General features: G+C 46.0%; 1 protein-coding gene across 1 annotated transcript; it reads right to left on the bottom strand.

Annotated features, from left to right (window-relative positions):
* Positions 1–7,972: 7,972 nt before the first annotated feature.
* Positions 7,973–12,171, bottom strand: LOC126708072 (uncharacterized). Its single transcript, XM_050407894.1, has 3 exons — positions 11,025–12,171; positions 9,047–9,159; positions 7,973–8,044 (listed from the first exon to the last, which is right to left on the bottom strand). Exons 1-3 carry the CDS (start codon positions 12,169–12,171, stop codon positions 7,973–7,975), a joined length of 1,332 nt encoding a protein of 443 aa, XP_050263851.1.
* Positions 12,172–13,125: the final 954 nt, after the last annotated feature.

The raw sequence follows: 13,125 nt of genomic DNA, 5'->3' as shown, positions 1-13,125 counted from the left end.
AGCATTAACTCTCATCTACAATAAGATGTGATCAATTTCCCCTTGATGTTTAACCACATAAGACCGAAGAAAGAATTATAAACATATAATGTTCCCTGGAAACAATTAAAAATACTTATGTGAAAGAAAATGTTAGGAATGTATAAGTTAATTAAACAAAATAGTTCTGTAAGTTGAAGATGCAGATATGAAAAAAAAATTTAGATTTCTGTATCCATTTTTTTTAAAATATTATTTTTTGTTTAAAAAAAATTTAAAAACTTACCTATCAGTCAACCAAGATCATAGCAATATTGGTCAGATCATGGTTGTTTGCTACGTTAACTGCATCTCACATTCACTGATATTTGCTTCAAAGTTTTGTACTTCGTTGCGATATGAATCTGTAATATTAGAACATTTTAAACATTAGTAAAGTTTATATATAACAGTGGAGAAAAACCTACTGTTTACAATATAAGTGACAATCTAGTTTACATTATCAAAAACTTGAAATAATATTAATAAATAGTATGTGTGGGGCCCGGCCCAAAAATGATGGGCTATTCCAAACTCAGGCCCGTCCGAGGAGCGTCCTGTCCAAAGAGAAGCCTCATATGAAGCGTTATTCAACCCCAATAGCGCCAAGGAAACCTGTCCGAGGAGTAACTCCTCCTCGGACATCACGAAGCCCAGACGAGGAACTTTCCCAGCCATTTCAGCTCATCTTCCCAACATATAAAATGAATTAAATCCAAAATATCTCACGGAAGGCTACCACCACATTAATTGCGCCCTAACCACCCTCTTGGCCGCATTAATGAGGAAAAGACTCCTGAACAGTATCGCCTTGGCCTCTGCAACTCACAAAGGGACTGGTGAGGGCGTCTGATGGGACAGGTGCTCAAGTGGATGCTTGGATGGTTAACAGGTGTAAGGTTGAGATGAAAAGAAAAGAAATATATAATGTAGTGGAGTCCCTCAAAGAAGGGGACGGAAGAGTTGTATCAGGAACAAAAAAGAAATAAAATCAGGCTTGAGAAAGATCCATTCTGGTGTTTTTATTTTCCTTTGGCAAACAATATTGTCCATGCATAAAACCAAACAAGTTGACTGAGGCCAAGTTCTTTGACCCATCCTCTACAAATATTTATTGTGGGTTGCGTTTTGGGCTAAGGCCTAATCAACATAAGTTAGGCCAGGAAAATCGTGCAACTACAATTGGCGCCGTCTGTGGGAAGAGCTAAGGCATCAGCTAGTGCAACGGTCGAGCATGGCAGAACTAGATCCGCACCAGGAGGATCCTCACCAAGCTAACTCCCAAAGGACACGACCCGCCGAGTCCCAGAGGCAAAATAACCCAACCAACCCAGGCGGCAGGGGGAATCGTGAGGGAAGTGTGCATACTATCCGGACGAGCCAGAGTCACACTCAGACAGGAAGTCATGTGTCTCAGAGGCGAAATAGTCACCAGGCCATGCAGCGAGAGATAGATGACTTAAAAAGGAAGTTACGACGTGTACAGCGAAGACGATCTCCCTCTGACTCAGGCGAGTCTTCTAATGTGGAGGACATGAGTTACAGACGAAGGTCAAGGACCCCCCAAGTGAGACCTTTTCTTACGAAAAGGAACCACGCCCAGTACGAAAGTATGAGAGCCCATCCAGCAAAGGTTCGGGGAGCGACGCCATGAAGAAGGCGTTGGATCAGGTCTCAAGGTCACCCTTCACGAACAGAATCGAAGGGGCTAAGCTGCCAAGACACTTCAACCAACCGGTATTCGCCATCTATACCGGCAAAACAGACCCGGTAGAGCACGTGAGTCAGTTCAACCAAAAAATGGCGATCTATTCGCAAAACGAAGCCCTAATGTGCAAGATCTTCCCATCCAGCTTGGGATCAATGGCAATGAGATGGTTCAACAGCCTGAAGACAAACTCCGTAGGCTCCTACAAGCAGCTCACTCAAGCTTTTTGCTCCCGTTTTATTACAAACACCGGAGTCCCCCGACCTCTCAGTTCGCTACTGTCCTTATCCATGCACGAAGGGGAAACCCTGAAAGCATACTCGGATAGGTATTGGGAGGTGTATAACGATTTAGATGACAACCATGATAATGTTGCTATCAGCACGTTCAAAAGCGGCCTCCCCACCGAGCATGGCTTAAGGAAATCCCTCACCGGAAAACCAGTTACTGACGTCCAACAGCTAATGGATAGGATCGACAAGTACAAAAGAGTGGAGGAGGATCAGCTGCAAGGAAAGGGAAAGGAGAAGGTTATCCCCCTTAAAGCAAATGACTTCAGGACGGAACGTCACAATCCTGGTCAACCGAGGAGAGATTTCCCGCGACAGGCTGGGCAGAGCAACCCGCAAACAGTGAATGCCGTATTCAGAGAGCCGGTACAACAAGTACTGGAGAAAGTAAGGGATGAACCCTATTTCAGATGGCCGAGAAAGATGGCTGGAGACCCTGCCAGACGTAATCAGAACTTGTATTGCCACTATCATCAGGACCACGGGCATACTACTGAGGACTGCAGGAATCTGTGGAATCACCTGGATCAATTGGTCCGAGAAGGAAAGCTACGTCACCTGCTGCACCCATCGAGCGGCCATCCCGGCCAAGCGACACAAGAACCTCGAAGGGACGTGTCTTTAAAACCCCCCACCGGGACGATACATGTCATCCTCGCTGCACCGGGAAGAACTGGGCCACCCATCCCCAGGGTATTAGCCATGGATCGCCTTCCCTCCGAGGGCAGGCAAAGGGAGCCCAAAAAGTTAAAAAAGGGAAGCTCTTTGATACTGGGATTCTCGGATGAGGATAAGAGAGGAACAATCCAACCTCACGATGATGCCTTGGTGGTCACCTTGCGGATTGGGGGTTTCGATGTGAAAAGGGTGTTAGTAGACTCTGGAAGTGCGGTGGAGATAATGTACCCCGACCTATACAAGGGGCTGAACTTGAAGCCGGAAGATTTGACAGCTTATGACTCCCCCCTTCTCAGCTTCGAGGGGAAGATTGTTACGCCAAAGGGGCAAATCCGACTGCCCGTACAGACTGGGGCGGAAGTGGTGGAGGTGAATTTTATCGTGGTCGACGCTTATTCACCCTACACCGCGATAGTTGCAAGGCCATGGATCTACAGCCTAGAGGCCGTGACCTCCACACTTCACCAAAAAGTAAAATACCCATCTAGAGGACGAGTGGAAGAGATCCGAGGAGACCAGGCCTTGGCCAGGAAGTGTGTGGTGGCCGCCATTTTACATCGGCCCTTGGACGAGTCCTCGGTCCCAAAGAGCTTATAGCAACCAACCTCCTCGGCAAAGCAAGACGAGGGGCTGGCCGAGGAGATAAGGTGTGAAGGTTTAGATAAGGTTGTTGTCAGCAATGACCCGGAGAAGTTCTTTCAGGTCGGCTCTGAATTGCCCTCTCAAGAAAAGGAGGAACTGGTCAGATTTCTCAGAGAAAATGTCGACGTATTCGCTTGGGACGCCTACGATGCCCCAGGAGTTGATCCCGGCCTCATCTGTCACCACCTGAACGTCAACCCCTCTTCCACTCCGAGGAAGCAGCCACCCCGACGCCCTTCAAAGGAACACGCTAGTGCCGTAAGAGACGAGGTGGCAAAGTTGAAAAGAGTAGGGGCTATCAAAGAGGTCTTTTATCCTGAATGGTTGGCGAACACAGTGGTGGTAAGGAAGAAGACGGGGAAGTGGAGGGTCTGCGTGGACTTCACGGACCTGAACAAGGCGTGCCCCAAGGACCCATTCCCTCTACCTAAAATCGATCGATTGGTGGATGCAACCGTGGGGCACCCTCGAATGAGCTTCCTGGACGCCTTCCAGGGCTATCATCAGATACCCCTTGTGCTAGAGGACCAAGAGAAAACGGCCTTCATGACGCCCATCGGAAATTATCATTATAAGGTGATGCCATTCGGGCTAAAGAACGCGGGCTCAACCTACCAAAAGATGATGACTCGGATGTTCGAGCCACAACTGGGCAAGATCATTGAGGTGTATATAGACGATATGGTTGTGAAGAGTAAAAGGGTGTCCGAGCACGTAAAAGACCTTGGAACAGTCTTCGCTATCTTGAGGGAGCACCGGTTGCGGCTGAATACCTCCAAATGTTCATTCGGGGTCGGATCTGGGAAATTCCTAGGATACATGGTCACCCATAGGGGAATAGAAGTAAGTCCCGACCAAATCAAAGCCATTAACAGTCTACAGACTCCTCGGAACCCGAAGGAGGTGCAGAAGCTCACTGGCATGATTGCGGCATTAAACCGGTTCATATCGCGATCAGCGGATCAATGTCGGCCTTTTTACCTCCTGATAAACAAATGGAAAGAGTTCAAATGGTCGGAGGATTGCGTTCAGGCTTTCCAGCAGCTTAAGGACTACCTGTCCCGACCACCCATCATGTCCAGTCCGGAGGCAGACGAGCTGCTGTTTGCCTACATCGCCATAGCTCCCCACGCCGTAAGCCTGGTACTGATACGGGATGATAATGGGGTGCAGCGACCGGTGTACTATGTGAGCAAGTCACTGCATGAGGCCGAGGTGCGATACCTACCTTTAGAAAAGGCAATTCTGGTGATAGTGCATGCAACCCGGAAGCTTCCTCATTACTTTCAGGCGCATACGGTCATCGTTCTGACTCAGCTTCCCCTTCGAGCCGTGCTTCGAAGCGCTGACTACACAGGAAGGATCGCCATGTGGAGTGCTCTATTGGGGGCTTTTGATATTAAATATATGCCCAGACCCTCCGTCAAAGGACAGGTCCTCGCAGACTTAGTAGCAGAGTTTGCTGAGCCCTCTATAGAAACGATGACCGAGAAGAAAGACCTGGGTGGAAAGCTGGTTGGCGCAGTATCAGCCGGGGAGACCATGCATTGGAAGGTCTCCGTGGATGGCGTGGCCAACTAGAGAGGATCAGGAGTTGGGATAGTTTTAATATCGCCAGACGGCGCTGTCATTGAAAAATCATTGAGACTCGGGTTCTCGGCTACGAACAATGAAGTTGAATACGAAGCCTTACTTCAGGGAATGGCAATGGTTCAAAGATTGGGTGGAAGAGTAATAGAAGCCTTCTCGGACTCCAGATTAGTGGTCGGACAAGTGATGGGAGAGCTCGAAGCTCGAGATACCAGGATGCAAGAGTATCTGGGACAAGTCAGACGGCTACAGTCGAGTTTTGAATCCTTCAGTCTAACGCATATCTCCAGGAGCGTAAACACTCATGCAGACTCGCTGGCCACTCTTGCCACGTCCTCGGCACGTAATTTGCCACGAATGATCCTAGTTGAAGATCTAGTCAAGGCCAGTCCCATCAGCGGAAACCCGACCCAAGTCCATCAGATTAGACAGAGCCCCAGTTGGATGGACCCCATAAGGAATTTCCTCCAAGACGATATCCTACCAGAAGAAAAACTAGAAGCCGAGAAGATACGTAGAAATGCTCCTCGTTTTTGGCTATCAGAGGACCGCAAACTTTATCGGCGCTCCTACTCGGGACCGTACTTACTCTGCGTACATCCGGAAGAGTCCGAGTCTCTTCTTGAGGAGTTGCATGAGGGAGTATGTGGAAGTCACACCGGAGGAAGATCGCTGGCGCACAGGGCACTCACCCAAGGTTACTGGTGGCCGAACATGCAGAGACAGGCCCAGGAATACGCTAAGAAGTGCGATCAGTGCCAAAGATTCGCCCCGAATATCCACCAACCCGGAGGGGTTCTCAACCCACTCTCCAGTCCATGGCCGTTCGCGCAATGGGGTCTTGATATTGTCGGGCCTTTCCCCAAGGCTACGGGGAACAAGCGATACATAATAGTCGGAACCGATTACTTCACTAAATGGGTGGAGGCTGAACCTTTGGCCAACATCAGGGATGTGGACGCCCAGAAATTCATCTGGAAGAACATTATCACCCGCTTCGGAACTCCGAGAACACTCATTTCCGACAATGGTCTTCAGTTTGACAGCAAGAATTTTAGGGAGTATTGCCGTGAATTCGGGATCATTAATCGATATTCCACCCCTGCATACCCCCAAGGAAATGGGCAAGTCGAGGCCGTAAACAAGGTCATAGTGAACGGATTGAAGAAAAGACTGGATGAGTCAAAGGGGAGATGGGTAGAAGAACTACCGCACGTCTTGTGGACCTATCGGACAACGCCGCGGCGTTCAACCAGTGAAACCCCCTTCTCAATGACTTATGGGGCTGAAACCGTGCTTCCGATCGAGAACAACTTCCCCACGTTGAGGTCTAGCTCGTTTACACCAAGCGATAACGATGAGTTGCTAGGAAGAAGTCTGGACTTAGCCGAGGAAAGAAGGGAAAAGGCTACAATTCACATGGCCTACTATCACCAGAAGCTGAGACAAGGGTACGATGCTAACGTCAAATTGCGGCCTCTGGGTCCAGGTGATCTCGTGATGAGGAAGATTCTTGGCAGCGCAAAGAACCCCTCTTGGGGCAAGTTGGGGCCCAATTGGGAGGGACCATACCGTGTCATATCCGTGGCCGGAATAGGCGCCTACTACCTAGAAGATTTGGATGAAAAAGCTGTACCTCGACCTTGGAATGTAAATAACCTCAGGAGGTATTATTATTAATAAGAATGGCTTAGCATACGTTTTCTTTTATGACTATTCGCCGTTTGCCAGTCTACATTACAACTATTTATAAGTTTTAAACAGAACCTAAGTCCTGCATGGCTCCTCGGACCATAGACTCAGGGGAAATTAATACTTAAGCCAACTATTTATAAGTTTTAAACAGAACCTAAGTCCTGCATGGCTCCTCGGACCACAGACTCAGGGGAAATTAATACTTAAGCCAACTATTTATAAGTTTTAAACAAAACCTAAGTCCTGCATGGCTTCTCGGACCACAGACTTTTGGGGAAATTATTACTCATGACAGTTCATAGTTTTAAACAGAACCTAAGTCCTGCCTGGCTCCTCGGACCACAGACTTTTGGGGAAATTATTACTTGTGATAGATTGGAAGATTATTACTTAAAGGAAATCATTTTAATGCGTACGCGCAGTTTAGTACCATCGCAATCATCAAATGCGCAGCGCCAAAAACCCATTTTTGTTTTGACTAATAACCTGTGTCTACATTGTTGCAAATGTTTGAAATAAAAAAGAGCACTACTAACGCACATCCGTAGTAAACAAAACGAACATTTTATATTAATATTCCGAGTACATTAGAAAGAGAGGTCCTTACAAAAAAGGGAAAAGTAGGATAACTATCATTTAAAAAAAATATATATAAAATAAAATAAAATAAAATAAAGTAAAACAAAAAATAAAAACTATTCACAGGGATTGAAGGCCTAAAAGGCTAAGCTTGAGCAGGAGGATCTTCTTTCTGCTCGGGCTGAGGAGGAGGAACCTCGATGGTAGAGTCTGCGGCGGGATCCTCCGCCATATCAGGCACAATGACGGCATCAAGCACCGCCAGTTCCTGCTCTGAAGCCACTTGAGCGTCTTCACGATTCGCACGGATCTCCCGAGGATAGAAGATGCTCTCGGGTAGTCTTAGTTCCGAATCCGCAGGAACTCCTGCAGCGTCGAGAGCATGCGCCCATGAAATGCCGCAGTACTCCCTGCATACCTCGGGAATCTCCTCAGACAACCTGGCCTCCGTCTCTTCAGCCCCGAGCTGGCGAGCAGCATTCTTCTCGGCCTCCGTAGCCTCTCGGATCAGCTGGGCCTTCTCCTTTACCCGCCTCAGCTCATCCTCTACTTTTTGCAGGGCAATCTTGAGATCCTGCACTGCTTGCCTCTCGGTAACGAGGTTAAGCTGCGTCGTGTACAGATCTTTGCGCTGGTCCTCCGCCTGGGCTTCAGCACTCTTTAAACCAGCCTCTGCACTTTTGCGCCGGTTCTCCGACACCTTGAACTCGTCCGTGAGTTTAAGGTGCTTGTGCTTGAGGGACTCCAAGGCTTTCTCCATTTCCGCCCGAGCCTAGGTCTCAGCCTCAACCCGACTACGGCTATCGTGGCAAAACTCATCAGCCACGAACACCTGCTGAGTAATCTGCGAACGAAACAAGGTTGCTTTGAAAAAGAAATCTAACGGGGGTAAATAAATTGATAAAACAGTAAAAGGATTACTTACCAACGCGAGATCCCTTTTTAGGGATAGGAAGAGCTCGGGCTGAGAGAATCGCCTATAGGCCTCCATGTCCCGAGGAAGGAGTAAGGGTTGCTCTAAGGCATCTGCCACGTACCCTGCCCGGCCTCGGTTATACTCTCGGACCGAAGCATTGTAGGAGATGGCAACCCCATCCAGCTCCAGCTTGGGGTTCCATGCACGAGGGGAGGTGCGACCATCAGCAAGGTTCTCCTCATCCCGGCTCTCCGAGGAGTTACCCCTTCTGCTCCTTGGCGCCCTCGTAGTCTTTTGCTGCTTGGTCGGCTGGGCAGTCACCTCACCTTCCTCAGGAGTGTCAACCGGCCTCTTCTTCTTCAGGTCCGGATTAACCTTAAGGCCAGGGTCCGAGACGCCCAAAGGGACCACAGGGGGAAGGGTTTTGACCTTTGATGGACTTGGTCCCTTCGATGACTGAACCTTTGAGGACTGACCTTTCCCTCGGGAGGACATCAGCTCCTTTAGAGTCTTTCCCTTTCCTGCCATGGGCTCTACCTCTTCGTCTGAAGTATCGTCCGAGCAGATAACGATTGAGGGAATACCAACTGCGGAATGTTGGTCCTGCTCTGCTTCGGGATTAGAAAGCTCCACCAAGGGGTTTTGCTGAATTTCCTCCTCGAAATAAAACTTATCTATCTCTTCCTCAAGGGAAAGACGAGATGATTCAGCCTCTTCTTCAACCAAAGCAGCAGCGCCAAGCTCGTTCACCGGAGGTAGCTGCTCTGCTAAGTAGGGATTTCTGACACCTGGCAACACAACTGGTGGCAAATCGTGGTCAGCTAGGAATCCGTCCTGGGACACGTCAATTCTAGCCAACCTCGGACTGCCAGCCCTTATAGCGTGACCGACTGCCTGAAAAGCGCTGCTCAGAGGTTGGTAACCCAGAACCAGATGGGCCGCACGCAACTGTCCATCTTGGGCAACGTAAATCTCCGATCTAAGGAGATAGTTCAACGTCGACACGTTCACAAAGTTAATCCGAGGAGCAACGTGACTTTTGTCTGCAAATAAACCAAGAAAAGTGAGGTTAGACCATGAAATTTTCCAATTACATAGAAAGCAAGAAAAATAACCCCTCAACACTAAATCCTTTCCCCAAAAAGGATCAATCCTAAAAGCGCCGCACCTGGGTTTCCTGCCCGAGTTGGACAATGAATACCGTCGAACCACTCCCCAGAAGCAATGAGGAAGTCATTCTTCACGGTCTTATTGGAAACTGGAAGACAAGAGATCAACCTAACGTCCTCGTTCCGGGATTTAAGATAATACCCATCATCCCCGAGGCGGCGACATTCGTACAGATAAGCCACATCGTGCCAAGTAAGGCCTAGATTCATCCGCTCGTTTAAGACATCTACACAGCCTAGTATCTTGAACATGTTCGGGGCACATTGATACGGCGTCAACCTATGGTTGAACAGGTATTCCCTTGTGATCCTACGCATGGGAAGTGTCATCCCTCCCTCTATGAAAGCAATCATGGGGATAACGACTTCTCCCACAACTCTATCTGTCAATACTCCTTCCAGAGGATAGTACCGCAGCCTAACCCCAGGGGGAATGTGATATTTAGCCCTAAAGGCCTCCATAGCGGCTGGAGTTTTTACTAATTTTTCGAATCTACCCATCTGAACTGAAAGGGGGAAATGAAAGTAGAGACCACGAAGAAAAGTAAAGTCCGAGGAGGGAATTGAAACGGAGAGAAAAGTGAAATGTACTAGTACCTTCACAAAATGCTCAAGGGGACGCCTGGAAATCTCTCTGGGACGAAACGCTTCACAAAAACGGCTACGGCGGCGTAACGGACGCAAGTGTTCGTATATCTCTGGGATTCGATGGAGTTCTCTGGAGTCTTTTGAGGTTTGTGAAATGCAGATGAAAGAAGAAACTGAACCCCTCTGACGTCTTATATAGCCGGGAGGAGAGAGAAAAGATCATCCCTGCCTAAAAATACGGGAAAAAACGATGGCCGTTCGATCCACGCCAAGCCGTTGGATGAAGGGAACATAACGCCTCCAAAAGTTAATGGCCACACCTCGTAAATTGTAACGCGTCAAAAGTAACGGTCCGCACGCGCGCCCCACAATCTCCTCATTTCCATCCACTCGCAAACATCAAAACCCCGCTTTTCCCCTCGGAGGGAGGTAAAAACCGGAGTTTTGAGGGGCTATTGTGGGGCCCGGCCCAAAAATGATGGGCTATTCCAAACTCAGGCCCGTCCGAGGAGCGTCCTGTCCAAAGAGAAGCCTCATATGAAGCGTTATTCAACCCCAATAGCGCCAAGGAAACCTGTCCGAGGAGTAACTCCTCCTCGGACATCACGAAGCCCAGACGAGGAACTTTCCCAGCCATTTCAGCTCATCTTCCCAACATATAAAATGAATTAAATCCAAAATATCTCACGGAAGGCTACCACCACATTAATTGCGCCCTAACCACCCTCTTGGCCGCATTAATGAGGAAAAGACTCCTGAACAGTACCGCCTTGGCCTCTGCAACTCACAAAGGGACTGATGAGGGCGTCTGATGGGACAGGTGCTCAAGTGGATGCTTGGATGGTTAACAGGTGTAAGGTTGAGATGAAAAGAAGAGAAATATATAATGTAGTGGAGTCCCTCAAAGAAGGGGACGGGAGAGTTGTATCAGGAACAAAAATAAAATAAAATCAGGCTTGAGAAAGATCCATTCTAGTGTTTTTATTTTCCTTTGGCAAACAATATTGTCCATGCATAAAACCAAACAAGTTGACTGAGGCCAAGTTCTTTGACCCATCCTCTACAAATATTTATTGTGGGTTGCGCTTTGGGCCAAGGCCTAATCAACATAAGTTGGGCCAGGAAAATCGTGCAACTACAGTATGTTTTACCTTTAGGCAAATTATCAAATATTTCTTTGTAGACAATATTTTTTGTATGAAAATGATCACCATTATCATTTTCTACAATGAGTATCCTAAGACCATCTTTACTTGTAACTCTGGATACGGCAACATATAATTGTCCATGACTGAAAATTGGTCTATCTAAATAAAGTCCAACACGTTGCAGAAATTGACCTTGGCTCTTATTAATTCTCATAGCAAAGCAAACAGATACTGGAAACTGCCTTCTTTTCAGTACAAAGGGCCATTTGGAATCAGAAGGGGCTAAGAATATTCTTGGAATACACACTTTTTCTCCAATATGAGTTCCTGATATTATTTGAGCTTCCAAAACCCATTTTGATAATTGAGTGACTAAAAGTCTAGTACCATTACAAAGTCCATTACTTGGGTTTAAATTTCGAAGTAACATTATTGGCAGACCTACTTTCAATTTGAGTTTATGGTTTGGAATACCAGGGAACTTTAATGAATTGAGAAACTCTATTGGATACATGACATCTTGGTCTAGAATATTGCTTGAAGCTTTATATAATGAATCTGCACTAAGATATGTCTCTTCATCAACATTAATAAGATCAATCATGTAATCATTTATGTCTTCTACCACTTCATTCGTTGGAGCTAAAATTGCTCTCTCTTCTAAATACTTAGAATCATTGAATTTTGTATCGAAATCAGGATAGGTAGCTTTTACAATATCATCGAAAGGATGAGCAGCAGGCTGAATTAGTAAATCATGCGGTATTTCAATCAATGCTTCACCTTCACTATTACTAAGTTCACCATCCCCAATTTTCATCATCCATTCAGCAAATTCCCTTGCTGTAGTATCACCTGGGTTTTGTTTCAACCTCATATTTATTGTCAAAATGAAAACTTTGCAACTGTTCCATAATGATGACTTATTAATTGATGCTTCAACTATTTGTACTCTTCGTGCTTTTGATACCACTGGTAATATTTGTCTGAAATCACCACCAAAAACAATAGTTTTTCCTCCAAAAGGTGTTTCCTCACTATTTGGGTTAGAAAAACGTAATATATCTTTTAATGACCGATCAACAGCTTCAAAACAATTTCGGTGTGCCATAGGAGCTTCATCCCAAATTATAAGACTTGCTTTTGTCATAAGTTCTGCAATTTGTGAACCTTGTTTAATACCGCAAGTTGAACTATCTGTTACATTTATTGGTATTTGAAATCTTTAATGAGCTGTTCTCCCTCCAGGCAACAATAATGCAGCAATTCCAGATGTTGCAATTGCAATGACTATCTTCCCTTCTGAGCGCAATCGGCATATAATGGTTTTCCAAAGGTAAGTCTTTCCAATTGCTCCATGTCCATAAACAAAAAAGAAGCCACTTTATTCTCTGAAACAGAATAAATTACTTCATCATATACCTTTCTTTGATCAGTATTAAGAACAGGAAAAAGTTTAATATGTTTTGCTGCCAAAGAGTTTCTATCATAATCCAATTCTTCTTGTAATACTCTATTGTTACTTTGTCTGAGAAGTAATGTATTTGGATATGGTATTGACTCAAATTCATGCAAAGACCTACCACTCTTTACCAAAATCTGTTCAATTTCACATAGTGCGTAGTTCTGTAATTGTGAGTCATCAAGATGTAGGTTATCATATCGTAAAACTATTCTTTGACGATGCAGAATGTCCTCAGATAACAACTGCCAATTTGAAATCCATAATTTATATGGATCTGCAACCTCACAAAAAATCAACATTGTGACAAAAAGTTCTCGTAGTTGTTTTCCTGAAGCCCAGTACGATGCATGATTCAAAGCTTCGTGCCACTCTTTATCATCATCAAGCAAACCAAGTGCATAACATGTTGATCTGAAAGTTGGATATACAACATTATTTATAGTTCGTATTTCCTTGAATGATCTAGCTCCTTTAATAACATTGAGTAGCATCCGCAAACAAAACCGTTCTCCACTTGCAAGATGAGCATAATATATACGCCCAATACATCTTCCAGATTTTCTCAATTTCCATTCTTTGTCTTTTCTATGCCAAACCCATTTAGTAGGAAATTCATAATAATTCAATTCCCTTACTTCT

Source organism: Quercus robur, chromosome 12 (assembly GCF_932294415.1).
Source record: "Quercus robur chromosome 12, dhQueRobu3.1, whole genome shotgun sequence".
NCBI classification, from domain to species: Eukaryota; Viridiplantae; Streptophyta; class Magnoliopsida; order Fagales; family Fagaceae; genus Quercus; species Quercus robur.
This window is presented reverse-complemented; position numbering and strand designations above follow the sequence as displayed.